Raw genomic sequence first — 23,371 nt, 5'->3', positions numbered from 1 at the left:
CAAAACCATACTATGGAATTATCATCCGACACAAGTTCACCTCTGTTTACCGATGAACAGGTTAGGGAGAGGGAAAAGGATTAACGCCCTTCCTTCCTGCAGAAGGGGGTCTCGCACGAGAAGGGCGGGGGGGGGGGTTATTTGACATTTTGGCTGATGGGGTGGCGGCTTATACGGGAGAAGGCGGAGTTGAAGGCGGAGTTTAAGAGCGTGGGCGCTGATTGGAGGAAATACGGTATTTCTTCCAAACACAATCGAGAGCTAAATAGCGAAGTTTTTAGACCCGTCAAACAAAACGAAACAACATTTCTGTGATCTAAAATAAATATTTATTTTAATCATCAGCTAAAATCTTGTTACAATTTTTTCCTAAATTCCTACTCTCTGTTTATATAGATATTATAGATAAATAAATACAAATATTACAAAATATTTATAAATATATATTCTAAAATAAATATATTTGTAAGGCTTTTTCGTTGAAATAAAATGAACAGTTATAACTTTTAAATAAATAAAAGACGTTAATAAATATTTAAAAATAATCGGCAATAAATACAATCTCGCATATAAACAATTTGACAATATTAGACTAAGTCAACAAACTATTTTAATTTAGTGGCCATGTAACAATGTTCAAATGTACCAATAATGTGGTATTGTCAGTTATTTTATATTTGAGACAAGAATGCGTGACTAATTAATTTGAAACTATTTGGAAGCATTTTTTTGGTTCCTTTTAGGAAGGAAAATAATTTTGTCTCGAATATCGAATACTTTGTAGAATTCAATATACAAAAGTAAATTATATTTTGGTAAGATATCTCAGAACCATTTTAATAACAAGTTTTTCTGTTTCTCCCATAGAGAGCCTTGTAAAATTAATATTTTCAGGTAAATAAACCTTCATTTACGAAAGTGAGTTCATACGAACATTTTAATAACATCTTTTTTCTGTTTCTCCTATAAAGAGCCTTGTAAAATTAATATTTCCAGGTAAATAAACCTTCTTTTACGAAAATGAGTTCATATGAACATTTTAAGAACATGTTTTTCTGTTTCACCTATAAAGAGCCTTGTAAAATTAATATTTTCAGGTAAATAAACCTTCTTTTACGAAAATGAGTTCATATGATAACAAAAAATCCAAAATTATATTCTCACGAATGGAGTAACTTCTGTTACAATATAAATACTAAATGAAATTTTTTTTGCAATAAATACTTTAAATAATTTTTCTGAATTTCAAATAAATAACCTAAAGACTCTTAACATTATTTCTGTTATATGGTGTATTCTATAAACTGCACTGATCTTTGCGACGAGCGCACCTTTTTCGCTGACTTTGTTCTTCCATCCCTGGTGATCGCTAGATACCACCGTTTGTTCAGTTTTGATCGGTACCGCGTGTAGCCCTTAGACGTGTGTTCCTGATGAAAGATGCAACCAAGGTCTGTCTTCACTTGATGCGACGGCTGTGAAATAATACAAGTGTTATTAATGTCAGTACTTCAGTGAAGATGATCCTATCTGGTTTATATACATTGCCAGTTTGGGAGGTGAGTCCATATTATGAAAGATTGACCATAGAAAACCTTCTTTCAGGTACAGTAATAGATACCTTATTCATGGCGTGACAACCACCGAACGGAAATGAAAAGTTTTGCCCTATTAATTCATCGCTTTTCTGAACAATACCGCCCTAAAGAGTTGTTTCTCTTTTTCTTTTTGGGAATCTTCGTTTCATGACAGGATTCGTCTCAAACATTAGTGTGAAAATCTTGATAGCTTGCCCTTGCAACGTTGGCTAATTCCAAGGCCAGACGATATGATCTGTCTGGGCATTTTGGTATGATATTATCAGACACCGACTAATCGTTCAATCAAGGTTAAGAGACCCTGATTCAATCGATATTAAGCACCTTTTCAGGTGGTTGTCTCACGATGATTCATCGTTGTCCCTATTCACTGATAAGTTCATTGACACTTTCTTCAGGTTAGCCTTTGAGGCGGGTGTAACTCGCTCGCAGCCCATCCCTCTCGCTTATCCATCACGTATGTACATCCGTACGTGAACGAACGTTCTCGAACACCCCTACACCTTATTCGCATTCATTTCAAAGCTCTTGACTACATTTCTATCTGCTATCGATGTCAAAAAAACTATCCAATCGCTTGTGTGTGGGGTATGTGGTGGTTTATGATTTGCCCGTATTACTTTTCGATCTCATCCAGTCCGGTATTGATTCTCAGATCTTGTTTAATACTTCACGGGAGGCTGCGCTCCAAACACTTTCCTGTCTGCGGTTGCTCTCTCGAATGAAATTTTCTGAACAGTTAACGCGTACTCCTCAGTCTAAATGAGGCAGGGCTGTTTGAAATAAGTTGAACTTGAGAAAAAAATTTCCTGTTTTGCGTACATCCGCAATAAAAAAATGCAGTTCGCGAAGCTCATCCGGAGTTAGAAGCTCCTGAACACTAACAAGTGATTTCTTGTGTCGAGGGCACTGTCAACACGGAATCAGTAATCCGTATAAGGTAATTTACGACTGTGTAATTTCCGTGAGAAATCCTCGCCCAGCTTGGTTGGAACACCCCATAACTGTTTCCTTGACATTGTTTCGCGCAGCATGATTTAAAATATCGCCAAATCACCCAAGTGAGTGGTACCTGATTCTTTACGATAATACCCTTAAATGCCCCGCCACAGGAGGGTTACTTCTTAGCTTACAATACGGTTGAGACAACAAGGTCCTTCACTAGACTCGCAATTACTTTATCCACTTCTCCGATTGTACAATACAACAATTCCTCTCCAGCAGAGAACTCTTGCTTGTTTCTACTGTACGACGAAGCTATCGTTACACCAAAAATTACAGCTAATACATTTTGGTGGTCATCATTCTACATCGGAATTAGTAAAAATTAAAACTTTAAGGACTTACCCTTGTGACCACCGATCCGCTTCTGTCAAGACAAATACAGACACTTCCATCGTACGACTTCAATATAACCTGACCATGGGATCCCATAGATTCTAGCTTCATCGTAACTGCAAAACAAATGATAATATCGTGACAACTTAGCATAGCAAATTGAATAACTGTGCACGTTGATTTGAAAGTCTGCTGTTTTGTCACGCTCTTAATAGAAAATTGCGCTGCTTAAAAAATCGCGCTCGACAGAAACGAAAGTTTGCAAATTTGGTTGGATGCAGAGGACGCACTATTGTACAGTTAAATAAAATTCGCATCAAAAATCAATCAACTACGGTATCAGTTATTTCATAAAAATTGGAAATTTGCAAAATTGTGTTATTAAGTGTCACTTAAAATCGGCGGCAATGTTTACATTTGCAGTCGCAGTTCGTAAAATTTCCCTTGAAATCTGGCCAAAATTCGTCCGTGCTCAACTTTGAACTGTCCATGAAATTCGATTAAGATTTTCTTTGCCCTACTATGATAGTTCATCATCCAGACTAAGAGTTCGGCGGAAGGAGAAATCGATGGTAAAAGACTTACCGATGGGATCGTGTTTGTTTCCAATGCCGTCCACTTTATCGCGATGGATTCGCACGAATTTCGCGCTGTTTCTGGAATACAACCTCTTGTACGTATGGATTCTGACAACATTTTGGACGTTATTTACCACATCTCCGGGATTGATTCCGCTATTTTCCAGTGCATTTGTTGCCTAGAAAAATTACGTTGAATTCAAATACATTAGACCTACCAGGGTGATGCGACTTTCGGCAAATCGTTAAGATTCGCGCTGCGGTTTCGGTGAGCTTAAGGTATAAAATTCGCAGGATATACCAGTTTGCTTTACAGAGCCTTGGATGCTATGCCGCCAAATAACAAATTAGTACAACCGCGCTAGGTAAACATCGCGTGGGCCTCGCGCGCGGCGGGTAATTGAATTTAACGTGGGAGTTTTGTAAATTGATTTTGTGCCAATTATAAGTTCTCGCGTTCTCGCGTTCACTCGTCTTGATTCACTTAGAGTTTCAACAAAGTCGCTTAAATTGCCAAGAAAAACAAAATTCTCGAATAGCAGGACGTTGACCCCTGACACCAAAGTTTTATTATCTTCCAGCTGTGCGGACTTAACCGGCGAAATTCTTTGTGGATAAATTGCTGTCACTCTTCCTTTTAAGTCAGACTGATATTTCAGTTCAGTGGTTTTCTTGTGCCGAGAAGCAATAACAAAACTACAAAACTCTTTTAGATACGAATCTTACTGATATTGCTTAAATGACGTAAATTCTTTGATGGAAGTCAACTCGTTGCGGGTTTTGTTTGTGAGACGAGCGTTCAATAAAAAAAAAATAATTTGAAAAGTTCACGAACAATTAATAGGTCATCTAACTATATTTAAAAAAACTGTGATGGGAACCGACCCTAACTTAAGGCTTAATACAACTTAAATTCAAGCTTGGAATTTTTGTTTTTTCAAACAAGGTATTTCGGGCAAACGCTGTTTAGTTGTTAAGTTAGATATGGAATTTCAATATATAAGAAACCGCAAACGATTTTGCATAGAAAGGATAATAGACATAAAAATACTTACTGATGATGATGACTTTCTGGTGGGTTTAGCAATACATCTGCAAATTTGAACAAAGAGTACGCTTAAAATCTTGGAAGTCTTAGAAGAAGCCGGAGTCGAAGATTAAACATACAATGTCAAATTGGTTACTCACGGTGAAAGCCACAAAACAGAGAGAACCAACGCACTGAGTAGTCGCCTCGCCATTTAGATGTTGAGTTCGTACGAAATGTCACTTTCACACGGCAACAAGTTCTTTTGTATGTCAAGGAATCCAGGAGCAATTGACCTTACAGATACGAGATATGATTAACTTGTCTCGTCTGCCGACCAGCTCTTTATACAAACCCCGACCGGACACGCGAGCCTTTTAAACGCATTGACAGACGTCGTCAAGTGGTCGGCATTCCGAAAATTCCCGATTTGATCCGACTATTTCCCCACAAATACTGGACAATGTACCCCGCCCTTACTTGTCAGCGAGTTACACAATGCTGACATCGGTTTTTTTAAACGATCCTGGGGAGTTTTTTAGCCCTGTATACGCGGAAAGCGCGGGTTGGTTAGGAAGACTATCCCTACAGCCAACCACAGTAACAGCTCCATAAGTGACCAATTCAAATGGTCTTAAAATACAGGGCAGTTTAACGCAAATCCATCAATGATCTTAACATAGAAATTTTTTTTTTACCTTGGCAGCTCTCAAAATTTTTCCGGGTTGGTTAAGACTCATTGCGATGCTGTTGACGTAAAAGAAACAAGTTTGATCAAGGTTTAAAGGAATGGATCTATATACATTTTAGCAGGAACTGCGTCGTGCAAAACTAAACAAATTTTAACAGACATGTTACGCTGAATTTATTCCCCATCCGCTCCAAATTACGAAATAGTTACAAAAATATTCTTCGAAGTCAACGCCTTTGAAGTCCAGTTTTAGCTCTTCCTTTCCAGCGGGAGAATCATATCGTTAATTGATGTCGATACATGGAAGTTTTGGCTGGCTTTTTTTCACCTTTTACGCAAGCTATACTCCTAAGTATAATTAAAATTTAATTGGATCATTTGAGCGGAAAATTTTATGCAATAATAAAATAATTTCCAGAATTATTTGGCAAACAAAGGTAGGATTAAAGTATTCTATTCTGATAAAAGAAATGCGTTTAGGGCCCGGCCTGTTCAGCATTGCTGTAACTTCACGTCACAGATTTGAAGGTGTTGCAGGGGTTTTCCCAGAGGGAGACGAAGGCCTTATATTGCATTACAAAAACACGATGAAAATCTATTTAAAAAGGTGATTAATTTTATTTGAATGGTGAAATAAAGGATGTACATTAAATCATTGACTAGTAAAGAGCTTTAATTGTACAGTTCCCAGATGAAACCTTTCTAAGAAAGCTAATCAGCTTCGAGTAAGCTACTGAGCATTTTTCGTTTAACTTCTGAAGCTTGTATGTTCGGTTTTCTGCACCGGTTGAAACCTGGCAATCATGTTCTTCATATGTCAAAATATTCTCACGGCATAAAATCACCGTTTTATTAGGATTCAACTGAATTTCCCATAAATGTTTATTTGAGAATGAGTCGCGGGAAAGACGAAATTGTTTGTCCTTACTAAATATTAGTAATATTATTACCTCATGAACGTCAGCTTTTTTCAATCTTATATTTGCTGCGTTGATTTTGAAAGTAAGTCTGGCCGGAATTTATTTTTAGCATTCTTTATGTTGGTTTCTCGATGAATTTGAGATAAAGACTTTTGTTTGATCATAGATAACGTCATTGAGTGGCGCAGCTTGTAATTAGATGGAAACAAACTCACTGTCGTAAGATTAGTAGGAACAGTGCTGAAGAAGTGCATCGAAATTAATCGAAAATTGCACACAATTGCCACCTTATTTAACATTTATCGCATGCTTGGCTTAGCTCTTTATTTCTCAAGCTTCCGGTAATTTTCCATTCAAATAACGAAATGAAATATCTAAAATTTGTTTCAAAGTTTCTGTCCTGGCGATTAAAAGTGTTCCGGGGAAATGTAATTTCTTCCTTCAGATATTCTTAAGAAATGAAACTGAGAGAGAGTTCTGCTGACTCGCTTGAAAATTAATTCAACTTAAATTTTTCACGGCGCCATTGCCATTTGCCAGGAGTGTAACAAAACAAAAAAATGCCTGAGAAGCAAAACAAACCTTGCAACTTACCCAGGTATTCGTTACACGTAAGTCTTCGCCAAGTTGGAGCCTTTCCGCGTTTCCGCCTTCGCAGGAGACTCTTTGGCTGAGCAAACAAGGGCCTTTGGGTAACACCTATTGTCCGAACCATTTGTTGACTAAGTGACAGCCGGAAACACGCTCTCAAACAACTCAATACTACTTAAATAAAATTCAAAGGTCTGCGGAGCCTGAGGAAATATTTTAGATGAATGCGGTTTGGGTTTGTTCAGAGAGTTTGCAAATCGGTTATACATTAGCCTAAACACAATGCCGGCAACAGATCAAGACCTTCGTTCAAAACGTGTTGTAAACAAACCTCCAAACCAAATTGCCCCTCAGTTGACATTTTCAGTTGAACTTTTGAGAGTAGCACGTCGCATTTATGCCACCACAAAATTTTAAGCTCAAAAGTTTGGAGATTATAGCTCAGGAAAATCGGCAACTCGAACTTGCCAGAGCTAATTTTTGACACCTCTTATTGAATGGAGTTACAGCGCACGTAATTTCAAGAAATTAGGGCTTAAAAATACAAATCTCTGAGGTGAAAGCATATTGTTGGCTTACAAGCTAAAAAACAGTAATCAGCTTGTTTTTATGAAAGGCATTAATAAATATAAATACTTATACTCTTTGTGCAGTTTTCTATCTTGGATTATCTGATTATTCTCAAACGGTCGCGTGCTCGGCAGCAATTTATCGCGACTCGTGTAACAATACAAGAGAATGAACAACACGTACAAAAAAATCTGATTCAAAAGTAAAAATATTCCCATATTAATTCTGTAGAACTAGTAGACCGAAATATAATCTTACCTAAGCTCGACTGATCAATCTACTGTGATAAAAAAATTCGAACGACACTCTGTTTTGTTTGATTCAAGTCGACAGCTAAATCAGCCAAACTCAGTGGTTTTTTAAAAGGCACTTTACTTTTTTCACGAACCTCTCTTATAGGCGGTAATAAATATGATAGGCATTTAGCATTGTTGTTGTGGCAGTGGCTGAAGTTAACGCTCAAATGCCCTTGACTGAAAATTTTTTTGCCCAGACTGGGTACTTGGCTAACCGGCTAGTTAAGTTACTCCAGGAAAAATCAGCGCATACAATCCACGAACCAATGGCGCGTTGATCTCATCACACTCATTGTTCTTTGCACTGTGACTCGCCGGTCAATACCATTGAGATAAACATTCACATTTTCACAAGTAAACATTTTACGATAACAAACAACACATCCTTATAAGGAACTAGCTATGGAACACATCGCTCTCAAAGAGACAAAATTGAAAATATCGACCGGATTCCCTCACTTAGGAAGAATTAATTCCTGGTTTACACATTGTCGAAAAACTTGGCTTTATAAATTGTTTGAGTAGGTCATTTGCAAACTGTTAGAACTTTATTTGTCCTTCTCCCACTCCTGCCTCACAGATTCTTCTTTCTATTTGGGTGTAATTCTATAAAACAACAAAAAAATATTAATATCTACATTCCCTTAAAGTGGAAGTTTATTTTTTTTATGTCGTTGCACTTGCATGACTCAAAATGCCGCGAAGTAATTGCATTGCATAATCATGTTTCAAGTGTGAAATATAGATCATTATTCAAAATAATTCCCCAAGACTTAAATTTCTTGGACATCAGCCCTTTTGTGATCAATTCAATCACAGAACAAGAAATCTTGAAAGAGAACAATTAAAAAAATGCGGTTGGGGTTTGTCTATTTTGCAAGGAGAAACAACAGGCCCAAATTCCAGTTAAGAACTCAATGTAGATTTTGCCAACAGTGTTACTCGACTACGACAGTAATTAAATTACTCTTAAATCCCCAAAGGATTAATTGACGTCAATTAAAAAAATAATTCTTGTTTATTACTTGTATGAGCCACCAAGCTAGGAAAAAATGGGAAATATAAAAGGAAAGAACACACAAATTACGATTAACACTGTTAAAATTGAGATTTTCTCTTCAGCTCTAGATGAATTTATCCACGAAATCGATACGAACTCAACTGATTGACACCGACTTCATAAGTTACTTTTCGCCTTACGTAGTAATGTCAATTTTCAGTTCCTCTTTTGCGTCAGCCGAGATTAGCTATTGCTAGTGTATAATTACGAATCACGTATATTGTAAATGAACTGCTTTTGGAACAGAAACGTCGATATGTGTTCCAAGTTGGGCCCACGCACCCGCCCTTTCAGTTCCTTCTCAAAGATTCTAATCTAGAAATCTGTCTTGAGGACCTGCACATACGTGATGGAAATTTATTTAACGCTCAAACTTTCAACACTGATATTAGTGATAAGAGAGAGATGTCTAATTCGGAAATGATTGCACGATGTAAAATTGCAAGACCCGCCAAAATAAACTGAGATCTTTTATCATACGTGTTTGTTTAAATATAGTTAATTGGAAATTGTTCAATTTTGTCAGCGGAGGACGATATTGTAGGCTAAACTGTCCGAAGTAAAAACAAAATCGCGATGTCATTACAGGCTGTTCGAGTTATTGATATAACAGCCTAAGGATTGATATTATAGGTCGTTTTCGTTTCTTGGATTTCGCCGGGTTTACGTTGGGTCGATGATATCATAACATTGTTAATCTGCCGCAATTTTGATTTAAGCCTTTCCAGCAACTTTGCTATTTTACTTCCTTTCCGTTCGGAAGTTGCGCACTTTTCGAACAAACACGTAAACCAAAATTTATATAAAGAATTAGACAACAAGCAATAAATAATTTACGCTTGGTCATGTTCGAAAATGATCTACGGAAAAATGAACAATTTAATACGTACGTCATAAATGACTTAAATGACGTTTCACTGAGTTTCCGAAAACCTTACAGTATTGACACAAACCAAACAACTAATCCCTGAACAACTACTCTGAAAAATATTTCATTTTTCTCTTTAGTGCGGAATTGTACAGTTACCATTGTAGGTCTCTTTGATGATAAATGTGAGGAGACGGAAGGCTTTTCCAAGGTGTTAGACACCTCAAACTTGCCAGCTTTACAAATTTGCGGTTACGAAAAAACGCGGAAAAAAATACATCGCGCTAGAACGCAAAACTTGCGGTTGCCTAATTTGGTCTGTAGTCTTAAAGATAACTGTAAGAAATTTGGGCCTATTTAAAATAGATATAGGCCTTTAGGACAAGTTTTAAGAGGGCTCTACAAAGAGTACTTTACAGGAATACACGAAACATAACGGACTTCGCGAAGGCCCCCAAAACAAGGAAAGCTTTTAAATTGTACTGATTTAATTAACTACTGAGTGCGCGAGAAAACAACAACAAAAAAATCGGTTTTGATTGAATTCGATCTAAGCTACATTTCCTTCTCAGTTTAGGGCTGATATTTAACGACTAGCAGCCTTAAGATGTCTCGTCATTAGTGACGGTTTTACGTACTTGTCTGTTAGCTCACCGAAATTATATTTACTGAGTCAGGTCAAAAATCTATTTTGCAGTCTTTAGAAATATTGTAGCACCTAGTGGTTTCAGTGAAGTTTCAGCTCCATATTTTCTCCGCCTTAATTGAATATTTGCAATATTTCAGTTCAAACAACTGGTTGGAAAAGATTCAATCTATTGATATGCGCCCAGTAAGTCTTTAGAATTTGAGTTGAAATGGTTTAATCTCGTAAAACGTTTCTAATACTTTCCAAGACCTCGATGATTCGGGCATTAATTCAGCGTCTCCAAAAAATTTCAGTCAAACTGCACCCAGGAATTTTAAGATAGGGGTATCAAAATCTCGTTTTGTTTCTCTATTTCTTCTTCTTTTGTTGTTGTTGTTTATTTAAAGAAGCCGTCGTCGAGTCCTAAGCAGTTCTTGCATTTCATCGCTTAGGTCCGCATCGAAGAAAGCTTCAGAGAGAAAAGTGTGAGCTAGAAATTACCACAATTTCTCTTCACTTTGTAACGTGATCTACATACACAAAAGGCATTGCTTTTCTGAATCTCTTTCAACCATGATTCTTACTGTTAACCATAAATCTAAAAGCAACGTTGAACTGTGACTTATAACGGTGACTTAGAATGCAGATGATCCTTAAAGTTTCTCATACATGGAACACAAGCTGGCGGATGTTATGTAACATCAATTAGCTATTGACTAATATTTACTATATAGATACTAGCGGTGGCGAAAAGGTGGATCCTTTAAAAGTAGTTTCTGGTAAAACTGACCAAAGGTAATTCACTGATCTAGAACTGTTTACTATTCCGACCAATGCTCATACACTCGCGTGCGTTTATTTCTAGAGAATTCCCTTACTCGTTATGTAACACTGAAAGAAGGATGTTTGCAAGCTTCGGCTGCATTCACGACAAGAGAGTTTTGTCCCATTTCCTTTTTTAGTTAATAAGATCTTCGAACATTTCTCTCCAAAATAAGTTCTGATACTAAAACGGCACGGATTGGAATTACGATCATTTTTTATGGCTTATCCGGCGTCTATAAAACAAAAATGATAAGTTCAATTTAGATGGGAATGAGAGAAAGTCGTAAAACTGTAGACGTGAAAGCTAATTATTTTGTCTAATTAGGTTTTTGGTGCGTACTTTACACCTTAAATAGAAAAAGCTTGTTATAAGCTGTTTAGAGGGAAAAGACACGACCAGAGACATGAATAGTATTTCTTGTATTTTTTACGTTGTCAACAGCCTACCAAATAAGGATAAAAAATCTCACAGATAGAAAATATCGCCCGTTTTTATTGCGTGTTTATATGTCTCATCCAAGAGGAATTTAATCAACATAAGTATCATAAAAACAATGAATTTTTTATTCCTCAATTCGAATATTTCTTTGTTTCTACATTCCACTGGTATTTCAAAAGAATACGGGTTGATATTGGTCAGTCGTCAAAAGCTTTTTTCAAACTTCATTCGAACCACACCACGTTCCAAGGTTCACAAGGTTGGCTTAGAAATTCAGGCAAATTTCTGGAACTACGAAAGTTCTCTCAAACTGAATTTTGGGATTTTTGACGAGAACGGAAACGAAAAAAGTGGTTGCGAAATCGTAGCACATCTCAAACAGGTTTTGATACAATATACTTGAAACGCACACTCCAAAATAGAAGACAACACCAAATGTATCGAGGAAGTCAGATTGAAACCGATCGCCCAGGGGATAATGTTGATCCCCGCACTGCGCTAACTAGACAAATCCAATATCATTTCTTTCATTCGATGAAAGAAATATATCTTCATTTCACACGTTTACTATAAGTGAGTCGTTGTAAACAAAGTCGCTTTAATTATAAGCTTTGTCATACCTCCGCTGACGTACGCAAGCCTTTCAAGTAGACCGGTTTTTTTCCGCCGGCCAAGTAAAGATGTGCGTTTGTGGTTTCTACCGAAATTGTCCTGTCTTTGATGGCGATAACCTGATAATACCTTCGCTTACTCTGGCGGCAAGTTAAATAAGTTCAGGCGGCTTACGGTGGACATCACAAAAAGGGAATTTTTTTTCTTTGTAAGCACATGTGGTGAGCAAGCCAACATTTCATTGATACACACGCGTTTGTCGGTATCGGTTTGTTTCATATTCTACGCTCTCTTCTAAAAGTTAAGCTTGCCACGTGTTTACAAAGTAGTCTTTGTTGTCTAGATTGTTACAATGCGCGCAACAACTTTGTTAATGAGTAGACAATAATGCGGTAAAAAGAGAGCAAGAGAAAAAGTAGAATTGTCGGCGTCTTACAATTTTGGCCAAAATCAAACATCGCTGGCAAAAACTGTCATGTAAATAGCGCAAGATTTGAATTAACCGTCTTCAATTTAACTAATATTCCTGTTTGTCCTGATCTCTGGGCACTTTTATCCATAAGTAATTCTAATGTAAAAAAGAAACGGATTTTTTCCGAGCTAAGAAAAGTAGTTCGACCTTTTGTCAACATACAAAAAATTGTATTAATTAACTTATAATTCCTTCATTAGAATTCTACCCAACTGGCTCTTAAAAGTGCACAGGTGGATTGCATTGAATAGTTGCTTGAGAGAGCTTTGTCTCCACGTAAAGTCTGGGATCAATTTTAATTTTCAGGATCTCTAGACAAAATTTGAGTTTATCCTTACTTAAATTCTTCCAGTGACCCTTCTCCCTTTTTTTTGTTTTGTTTTGATTTAAATATACTTTCTGTGTTTTTCACTCAGGAGGCAAACACCAATTTTTTGTTGTTTAGAGTACGAGGGTCAACTCAGCACAATGAACAACAAAAGTGTAATTTTCCAATGTTGTAATTCTAAACGTAAAAAAGTGACACTGATACAGTAGAGACAAGTCAGGTCAGTGTCGGGGGTTTTTGAGCTGTCTGAATACAAACTAAATTGCATTGCATCGAAATTAATATTCTGGCAATAAACAGGACACTTTGTAACATGTATCTCTTTTATCCTCTGTGGCTCATTCTCTCCTGCCGAGATTCTCTCATTCTCTCTTCAAGTTATAAAGTTCTACGTGTTCTGTTTACCTGAGATAGGACTTTAAAAAAAAAAACGTACAGCAAATATGTATAAATTGAGACACTTAGTCTAACGAGAGAAAAAGAACGGGTTAGAAGCTCACAGTTGGTAAAATCAGCTTTCGCGAAAAAGATAAGATAAACAGATAAAAAAATTAAAAAACCAACTCGATAAAAACTTAACTAAAAATATTGTTTGAATTGTATATTCAAGACAATAATATCCCCTAACTGCCAGACACAATAATCCCAACAAGCGAAATTAAGAATGAAAAAAAAAAAAAAAGGCGTTTAGTTGTTAATCACGTTATAAAGAAATCGTAGAAAAATTCATAAGTCGAATTTTTTTAATAATGAGTGGATCTAGACATGCCTCATTGTCAGAATCCGAGATTGAAACAACAAAAAAAAAAGACCCGGTTTGTTGCAACCGATGTGGCTCTCATCAAATCAATAGAAGATGACAGAATGGAAACTTATGCCCCATTCACACCAAAGCTTAAACATGTTTAAAAGTTGTTTTGTTAAACACAGTTTAATTTTTTTTTCTTCATAGAAACTATTTAACCGAATATTTTTGACTTGAATGTAGCACATTGGAAATGCAAGTTAGCAAGTACTTGAATCCAATGGAAAATCAAGTTTTTCAGTTCTCTGTTTATAATTTTCATTCAATGAAAACCAGTTTAACAAAACATGTTTTGCTGGTGTGAATGGGGTATTAGCTACTTTGATTGTTTAAGTTGGATGAGACAAACACATTACAATAAAATTGCTATAATAAAACATCCTAAACCAGACAGTATTGTCACAACTCGTGCCTTAAAAATAAAAGCGCAAAGGCAGAACCTTATTGAATGTATATAAATACGGTAAAGAGTAATAAACGAAGCTATTCTGTGCTTGAAAACGATTGCAAACGTACACAGCAGAAATGTCTCGACCAGTTTCCGTTTGCCTGTGCCTTGTGTTCCTCATGCATAGAAAAACAGAGCCGAGAAGTCTTCATTTCAACCAAGGTAAGTTACTTCTAAGCTTGTTTTTTCATTAAAAGTGTTCCAAAATGATAAGTAAGGAAAGTTGGTTTCAATCAGTTTATTTGCGACATTTTCTTCAAACCCCTTTTGACTCACGTATCCGAGGAAGTCATCGAGTTCAATAGCTGATGCTTATCTGCTGCTTTGATAGTATCTCAGAAAACATAGAGGATCACATGCCAATGATTGCAGTAAACCATGCGCCCCACTCGGCACGGTGCAGCTTAAAAAATATAACGGTTTTGCCTTAATTGCTTTAGCATAAAACTGTCTATTTTGGCAATATAGAAAAAAAAGCTGTTTATAGATTTGAGGTTGACGCTCACTTCATTTCATATTTAAAATTCGTAGTATGAAGTTAATAGTACGTTGTTCTAACGGCGAGGGGGGAGGGGGGAGGGGGCAAACTTAAGTCAGGGTAATTTGATTTCATCAGCTGAGTTGATAATGTACATTGGCCACGGTGGTGAGTTTTTAAAGCTGACGGTGTTTCGAGCCTTTCGTAATCATAAGCCGAACGTGTGTCAAGCTTGTTTAGGTGTAATAAACACGGCGTTCTGTCTTGACAGAATACTCAGTGCTTTGCGAATTAACAGGATGACACGAAATAAGATGAATAGACACCAAAAATTCGAAAATGCGATCAACTTTGTGATACTTAAAACCAAAGCTATATAAATCACTTGTTTTTGCCAAAATAAGAAGTGATTTAGTCTGGTCTTATTATAAAATGGACTAATCCCACTCTACATCAGCCGTTCTTTTAGATAAATCTTGCTTGTCTCTAAGGGAACAGCTCCTTTAAAAATAAGGCCTTTTACATCTTATAAATTGGTTGGCGCCTCTGTGGAAAATACCCCCTAGGCTCTGCGAGAAAAATTCTCGACTCGAATTCAATCTCGCGTGGCAAACTCGCTTTTCATGTCGACGTAATACGATTTACTAAGTGTAAAGCTTTTAGGACAAGATGTCCTCCCTGCGTTTTACCCCATGCCGGAATACTCGAGTATAGGGAATTTCCTTGACTAATCCAACAGTACTTAGGGGATGAAGAGGTGACTTGAACAGTTTAATCAGAAGACATGTTTAGTGAAAAAACTTTACTTTGGCAGCTCTTCATGTTATTACACCAGATTACAGCCTTTCTCTCAGTATCATTTGTTTGTCTGTCAATAAAACTAGTTATACAGAACAAGCAAAACTAGAACTATTTTTGCAAGAGTTGAGGCGATCAAACTTAAGTTAAATTATTATTTTGTATGCTGTTGTTTAAATCTTGTTTTGACGGGCACTGATTGAATTAGTTCTATTTCAAACTTCACGCTATTGCTCTGCCGAACGGATTTGACCTAGCAGCGTAATTAAGGACCTCACGCCAGCACGTCCGCGAAAACGCCGACATAAAAAACATCCTTTAACAATAAACATACATTTTTCGCTACCCTTCCGCATACATTTTGATGTTTTTAATGTTTTAAACACCGTCAGACCTTCTCTTTAACGAAGGCCGGCATCTTAGAGTTCCAAAGAGAAACGTGAAATCTTTGGTGTTGGGGTTTCCGTTCATCTAGCGATTTCGCGTTGTTATTTTTCAGAGGACGATTAGGAAACTTAATAAGTTTATAACGCACGTGCAGATTGTTGTTTTGCACATAAATCATTTGTTTTTCCAGTTTATTCGTTTCCGTAGCTGTCCTGGTTTGTGTTTACGTCAGGTCCCTATCACAGTTGCATGAGGACGGGTTCAAAAGTCCAATATGATTTAGTAGCGCAAAGTAAAATCATGACTTAAGACGCGAAATAACAACTGAAATCTCCCTTCAGTTTTTAGTCATTTAAGATACATTGAACCAATTCATGAATTAAGTTTGAAACCAGGTCGCCGAGTGCCTCGCTTCTTGCCGCAAAGTTAGCTTGTCGCGTTGAAGGGTTTCATGGGTTGTGCGGCAACTCTCGAGCTTAGATTAACATAAATTTTGACTTTAGTTTTAAGGTGATAGCTCGACTCGTGACGCAAAAGGGCCCAACGAGAAAAGTAACATGCAGAAGAAAACCAGCTAAATACAGGAGTGTATTGAATCAATTACTACCAAATAAGAAAAAATTACAAACACTTTCTAAATTAATACTTTCTTCTTGTATTTAGAAGGACCCTTGAACTCACTTCCCGACAGCGCTATTGGTTACTGGCTTCAGAAACATAACATGATGAGGAGAATATGTCACAGGGCAACCACGGGCACAGTGCATACAGGTATACCACAGATGTAGAAATTAAGGAAAACTCGAGCTTACAACTTAGACAATACTAACGAGAAGAGAAAAAACTGTTTTTCACTGTGCTAAATTGGAATGCAAGTGCTGAACAACAGAGTTCAAGTCTTTTATTACCACAGACCAACCTCATTGTTATAACGTTAAGTTTTTTCATTCAAAATAGCTTGTTTTCAGTTCTTTACTGTTAAATGTTTCCTCAATTTCAACGAGAGGAAAAAACATGTCTATTTATTCCATCTCAATGGTCAATGTGTTTTCTTTCCTCTCAACTACAGTCTATTAAGATCGTAAGGAACTTATGCGCGAGAAGGCAAATGGAACCGAAAAAGACAAATTTAATGAGGGAAGACAAAACGTGTGCAGGGGGTGTATGAGTACTTTCGGTTCTAGCTCTGAGACGCAAAAATGAAGTGTAAAAGGGAATCGAAAATTAAATAAGTGGAGACCAATGGAACAACAAGGGAAAATGCGTATTGAAAAACGAATTTAAATTTCATTTCCGTTTCACAATTCATGTTTTCAGCTTCCGGTGTCCGGCCAAACTATCTACAGCTCTCGATTCTTTTAAACGTAAAAAGGTTCATTTTGGTAGCCGACGATTTTCAAATCAAAGAATGGTCGTGTGTATTAATCTTTTGTCTTTCCACGTTGTTATTTTGAGAAAGATGGTGTATGGCTGTAAGAAACGTGTAGCGATAAACCAGTATACAAACACTATCGAAGATCATGTCAGTACTATATTAAGAATAACACTCGGAGCCGAAAACAAAGATTATGCTAAAAAACACATCACGTGTCCCAACACTTGACATTGGCTGTTTTTCACGAGCAGCTGAACTTGTTGATCACATACAGTATACTGATCGTAGTGTTTTGTTGATCCAGCACGGTGGATTCCTCATCTTAGGCTATTTATAATAGGACATCTTGTGGAAGCATTTAAAAGTCCGGAACACACATTGGATGTGGGATAGGGGTAACCACATTGACTCACGAAAAAAAGGGTTATACTACCAATGGTTGTTAAGGCGAAGGCCATTTCAGGAAGGGTACGTATGTAGCATACGTCCTAAGTAAAGTTGGAAAAGCGTGTCGAAAGCGTTTTTGTAGAGATATTCTTCAGAGAGTTACATTTGAGCCAAGTCGTCGAATGACGGAAGGTAGGATTGAAAAACAAAAAAATTGCGTCTTCCTTCAAGGACCTTTAAGAGTTCTAATATCAGTCTACAATATGTGCACTAAATGCCAACCTCTCAGCACACAAAAAAAAAGATAAACAGAAGCAATACCAGAGCGTCAAGTTACACGGAATCAAAACACTTGACGATGAGTGACTTGCTGCCAGCGCGTGATGTTTGCTGTTTTCAGCAATAAGTACCTCAAGTGTTCAAACCGTATCATTTCGTTTCAGGAATTGGACACAAAATCAACGTGATTAGTTGTCAAACAAGTCTTGTAGACGCCACTAGGAACGATCAGGAAATAGAGGAAGATGAGGTGTGTATCAACTTATCTTCAAGTTACGATTCACGAGTTTTAGCTTAGAAGCGCACGAAGGGGTAAACGTTTCGTGCATTAAAAACAGTTGAAACTCGCGAAGAATCGCTCTAAAACCACTTATTCAATATCCTTTGAGAACTAAGAAGTTAAGAGGCTCTTGAGCTTGTTACACAACCGGAGTGCAATAAAGAGCGGGGTTTAACAAACCAGGAAGTGATGGTCGATTAAAATAGATCGGAGGATGAGGGGGGGGGGGTAATGCTATGCATCCCTGTAAATCCTAAGAGTGACGAGCATCTAATTTCTCCTTACAACGTCACTCCTGAATCGCACATTAAGGTCATGAGAATAAAGGAAATGGTCACCGGGGAAGGAAGATTTTGGTTGACAAACAAATTCTCTCTGTCAGCTCCTTAGGAAATGTATATAGAGCAGTGTGGAGAATATGCATACTGATGTTAGGGTGTAGAGAGTTAATACGTCCACACACTTACTCAGGCTTAACTACCGGGTTTCATGATGGGTTTAGAAAAATCGTAAGCGTTACTCTGAAATCTGACTGATTGACGTGCGCGATTCAGTTCCGACAAAAATTTAATAATGCGCGCGAGAAGTGCTGCAAAGGAGTTTTGCGCCGCATTAACATACGAGGGCAAAAAAACGATGTTCACTTGAAGAATTTTTTAACGCAACATGTTCAAAATTCCTTTCCGCGAGAAGCCATAAGACGGTAGTTTATAATGAAAAGTTAGCTCATTCGAACCTTTTCACATTTGAAACGTGTTTTATTTTACCTTGAAGACTGTTCTTACAAGAATTAACCAATTGGATATAGAGATGCGTAATGTCCGAAGCAACGAGACTTCCCCTGTAGCGAGTGTTCTTTACATAAGACGTACTTACGTGTCCACATACCTTGACCTTTTTCAGAAACTTTGTCCTGGTACCAATTTTTGCACTGCCTCCCTGGCCGAAGTAAAAACCGTCAGGTCCTTGAGCGATGTTCGTGACGTCACAAGCGCTCTCAGCTGCACCTGTACGTCACGTGAAAAGAAATGTCAGCGTATACCTTCTGAGCAAGTCTTTTTCAGAGGAACTAAGTTTGAAACGAGAGTAGATGTTGGTCAGTGCGTTGGAAAGTGCCTCTCACACGGTAAGTGCTTATTTTGGGGTTCAAAGTGCGCCAAATGATAGATACTAATGGCAGGTTCTGATGCAAGTAAGAATGGCGTCGTGTGTGCAGCCATGTTAATGAGCTCTTTTTCAAATTGGCATCATCCATGTTCGAATATTTTGCACTCTTGAAGACAATTTCTGAATTTCAAATTCGAAACGCGTTAAGAAGTCAATCTTCATATATGCTTTTTAACGAGAGAACGTATGGTTTGTAAAGCATTTTTCTTCTCTAAGCACTGGTTGTTGCAATCAAAGTATTGTTTGAATCATGATAGCCTTTTTCTTTGGATCCTTATTGTTTGGATAAACTCGCTTGAAAGGAAGACAATGAGGAATAAAGCTTTACTACATAACAGTTAAACAGCCAGGTTAAAATAAGGAAAAAGGCGGTTAACGTTTAAAAATTGTTATAAATCAATTTTGGGAAGGTTGGATTACCCTTTGGAATCTAGAAATGCCGTCAGTGGTTGTGTTAATTGAATTCATATATGCTCCTTAATGTCAGAGTTAAACATTTTCTCTGTTTTAGCCCGTTCCAGGCAGTCAGTCGGTAAAGCGAAGCGTGTTAGTCAACGGCGCGATAGGAGCGGCTTAGGGAGGCTTGGGTCGGGTTACGCGACCCGTTCCAAGCTTCCCTCGCTTTTTCAATTCGCCTCTGCTATTGCATGGTTTGTTGTTTCGTTCCGTTTTCTAACTTAACGTCTAGAATGGACTAGAATAGTTTCGAGATAATTTTGCTCCGTTAACACAAGCATGGAAAGAGAGAGACAAAATGTGAATTTTGAGCAAGGTTATGCATAATCTCGTACCCAGATCCTACTATGTAACTAGTTGACCGTGGAAGGTATGGGTACGAGACTTCGTTATGGATTAGTGAAAATGATACCACACATCTGTTATGAGCTCGGGGCAAAGAAAATCTGAATTAACCGTAATGATTGAAACCATAGCCGTCTATTTTGTGGCGGCTTGTTTCCCCCCACAAATATTTTTTTGACGAGCTAGGACGTGAGCCAGATCATGATATATAACAAGGGTCCTGTATGGGTAACCAGGCCTTCTGACCTGTTTGATTGGGTTGCCTTCAATTAATTTTAGTTTCTCTCGTTTTCTCAGGCGCACGCGACGTCAAATGCCGATCAACCTCTTCAAAAACCGTCACAATTATGGGTCCGAACGGTAAGGAACAATAACGTCAACAGAAAACCAAAAAACAAAATTCGGTCATCTGTGACCGATCTGGGATCTCTAGTAATTATTTATTCGGGGCTGGGGGTGGGGAGGGGGGGGTGACCTGGAGGATTTTTCTGGGGGGGGGGGCACAAGGTTTTCTCGGGGAACCTGGGGGGGGGGGGAAATGTCGTTGCCAACAGAGTACAAAGGAGGGATTGTAGAAAATTGACTGCCAATTAACTGCTGGGGTCATAGGAATATCACCGAGCTTTATGGGGGGACCCAGTAAATATCATCGTGACACAACCAAAAACCCCGGCCCCTTACCCCCCTCCTAGCTTTAAATAATGAACATATCGTAAACGGGCTATGACTACTAATACAATTATGTTAAACTTGGCTTGAGGAAAAAATTACATTGTTCACCTAGTCTGTCGACTGTTGCAATGTACTTAGTAAAGCTTACTGGCCGAATGTTTTATGTTCAGGGGCCAGATGTGTTGAGGTGATTCAATCATGCGGATGTGAGAGAAAATGCTACAGGGCCTCGCATAATGAGGCTGTTCAAATCCAACTTAACAATACAACCATGACAGAGGTAAGACAAAAAAGTACTACTACTCCTATACGACAGAGAAACCATCAAATATGAATGAACCTCAGTAACTAATTAACAATTATTCTACGAGGGCGCATCAAATACGAGATGATATCATAAATAGTTGGTTATAATAATCTCATGTTCGACAAGCTTGAGTAGAAAAACTGTTTTGGCAAAAGCGCGCACTAAAAACAACACTACCAACTAGATTTTATTTGGTTTAACAACACGGAAGAAAAAAACAACATGTAAACAAATCATGTTATGCATATAGCAAATAGACTTAAGTTTCCGTAAAATACCTTAAACCATTTTCATACCAAATTTAGTGGCATTGCTTCACAGCTCGCTCACAGAATTTTTTCTCTTTTCGTTGAGCTCGGTACTATTAGGTTGCAAGAGGTTACAAGCTCATAACGTGGCTCCGTTCAGCCAATCAGAAGGCTAGGTTTAAATAATTGTGAATACGTTTTTGCTTTTAATAAATATTCGTCAGTGCGTTTTGGTTAAAGAAACATCGCTTTTCTGACAGGTACAACAATGTTGAAGGTGAATGCTTTTTTTGCTATCTTATTTCAGTTTATTCAATTTTTTTTCAGATCATTGATGTTGGACGCTGCGTCGGAACTTGTTCTGGACATGTGAAGGGTGAATGTCTTTTCTGGTAAGTATTGTTGTGAGAATGAGATGAAATCCAGTTTATCTATGAAGCATTAAAACGTTGCTAAGCAGAAATTATGTTTTCGAGTGGTGGACCATCGGGCTCTCAAATTTTTTTAAGATCCCTGCAAACCATGTATGATCCCCAAAATCTTCTGTCCTCCCCACCCCCAGACAGGGTGAAAAATGACCGGTCCCTAAAGGGAAGTACAATGATAGATTTGGATAATGGTAGAAAATTGATGCTCTTGGATGTAACCATCTGCCCACTGATTCATTTCATTACACAGGATAAACAACCCAGACGAATCAGGGTCAAGAGCAAGGCGATGCGTAATCCATACCAAAACGAGACAAAAAGGATGTTACCCAGAATCCACCAGAGTAGAGATATTGGGTGACAAGAGAGTAACTGTGGTGGAGTCCTGTGCGTGTCGATAAACAAGGCGCTACTGCATAGATCGAGCTCTACTACCTTTTTTAGCAAGTGCAGTTTACATATTGAGTAAAGGAGAGAGAAGAGATGGAAGAATAATTTATGGCCGGTAATTATTTATCGCCGGGGGGGAGGGGGTTCGGAATATTCGGGTTATGTCACAAAAATTTTCATAATCCCTCTATAAGGCTCTGTAGTTCTCTAAGGATCCTCCTTCCCCCTGTTGGCAGTCAATTTTCTCCCTTATACTCTGTTAGCAGCGACTGAATCCCCTCGGTTCCCCCTGAGAGTAATGAGATCCTCAAGCCCACTCTTCACCCTTCTTGATGATAAATGTTGATGATAAATGATAAATGATGATAAATGTTGATAGCATAAACCGCAACAGTGTTGAATGTAAGATGTAGATGCACAAAAATTATCAGCAAAAATTGACCTCTTAAAGTTAATTAAACAACAGAAGTTTTGGCAGCCCAAGTTAAGTTTGTGATCGCTTCTAATTAATGACCTTGTCATATTTACAGATGTGACTCGTTTACTTATGTCATGTGAAATTAAAACAAAAACGCACGCGAACTTCTTGAAAAACTGGACAAAAAAATATGCAATAAACGAGGGTGTCAATGAGGTTCGCCGTTTGCCATAAAACGGCAAAAAAAATTAGCCGTCAGGCGTAAAAATTGGCAAAATTTTAACCGTTGGTCGTAACAAAAGTTAACCGTAAAAAATTTCTCTTAATTGCAACGGAAAGAAATTAACCGTAAGCCGTAAAATGGCCAAATTTTAACCATTAGCCGTAAAAGCCAACACTCCATTGAGGCCCTCATAAAGTGTCAGAAGTTAGATTTCCGTCCACCAAGAAATTTAATCCCAAAGAAAAAGCTGGGAAAGAAATATGATTATAGAAACAAATCATGTTATTTCCCCAAAGTTAATCCAAACCGTTCTAAAGATTCTTATGTTGTTAGTCTAATTTTCAAATACAAGGTAGCGTTGTGGCGTAGTGTTTATAAATGTTTACAATTTTACTATTTTTAACCTTTTTACTACTTTTTAACGTTTCCGTTTTGTAACATAATACATGTAATTTTCATCTTGTGAGGAAATAAAGACTACAACGCCTAGGATTACTAAACCGTCAGTCTGTTGAAAAGCAGCGGAGTAATGAAGGCAGCCATTAGACCATTGAATCCTTAGGGAGACGAAATTGAATGTAATTGTTTTCATCTCATTGAGCTTTATTATTCCCGAAAAGTGCCAATCTTTTTTTAATA

General features: G+C 37.6%; 2 protein-coding genes across 3 annotated transcripts; one reads left to right on the top strand and one right to left on the bottom strand.

Annotated features, from left to right (window-relative positions):
• Window positions 1-306: 306 nt before the first annotated feature.
• LOC113671017 (fibroblast growth factor 1) lies at window positions 307-5,273 on the bottom strand. Its single transcript, XM_027187224.2, has 5 exons — window positions 4,703-5,273; window positions 4,570-4,606; window positions 3,522-3,693; window positions 2,946-3,052; window positions 307-1,475 (listed from the first exon to the last, which is right to left on the bottom strand). Exons 1-5 carry the CDS (start codon window positions 4,753-4,755, stop codon window positions 1,284-1,286), a joined length of 561 nt encoding a protein of 186 aa, XP_027043025.1. The 5' UTR covers window positions 4,756-5,273; the 3' UTR covers window positions 307-1,283.
• Window positions 1,411-23,226, top strand: LOC113670981 (uncharacterized). 2 transcript variants are annotated; one of them, XM_089211195.1, is made up of 8 exons: window positions 1,411-1,559; window positions 16,421-16,528; window positions 17,963-18,048; window positions 18,982-19,204; window positions 20,344-20,406; window positions 20,889-20,998; window positions 21,601-21,665; window positions 21,952-23,226. In XM_089211195.1, exons 2-8 carry the CDS (start codon window positions 16,480-16,482, stop codon window positions 22,100-22,102), a joined length of 747 nt encoding a protein of 248 aa, XP_089067321.1. In that variant the 5' UTR covers window positions 1,411-1,559; window positions 16,421-16,479; the 3' UTR covers window positions 22,103-23,226. The 2 variants fall into 2 exon arrangements, with proteins under 2 accessions (XP_089067321.1, XP_027042993.2); XM_027187192.2 differs by lacking the exon at window positions 1,411-1,559 and adding an exon at window positions 13,991-14,256.
• The last annotated feature ends 145 nt before the right edge of the window (window positions 23,227-23,371 follow it).

This window comes from Pocillopora damicornis, chromosome 7, assembly GCF_964200805.1.
Source record: "Pocillopora damicornis chromosome 7, jaPocDami1.2, whole genome shotgun sequence".
NCBI classification, from domain to species: domain Eukaryota; kingdom Metazoa; phylum Cnidaria; class Anthozoa; order Scleractinia; family Pocilloporidae; genus Pocillopora; species Pocillopora damicornis.
The sequence above is the reverse complement of the archived record's forward strand: the minus strand, read 5'-3'. Positions and strand labels throughout refer to the sequence as shown.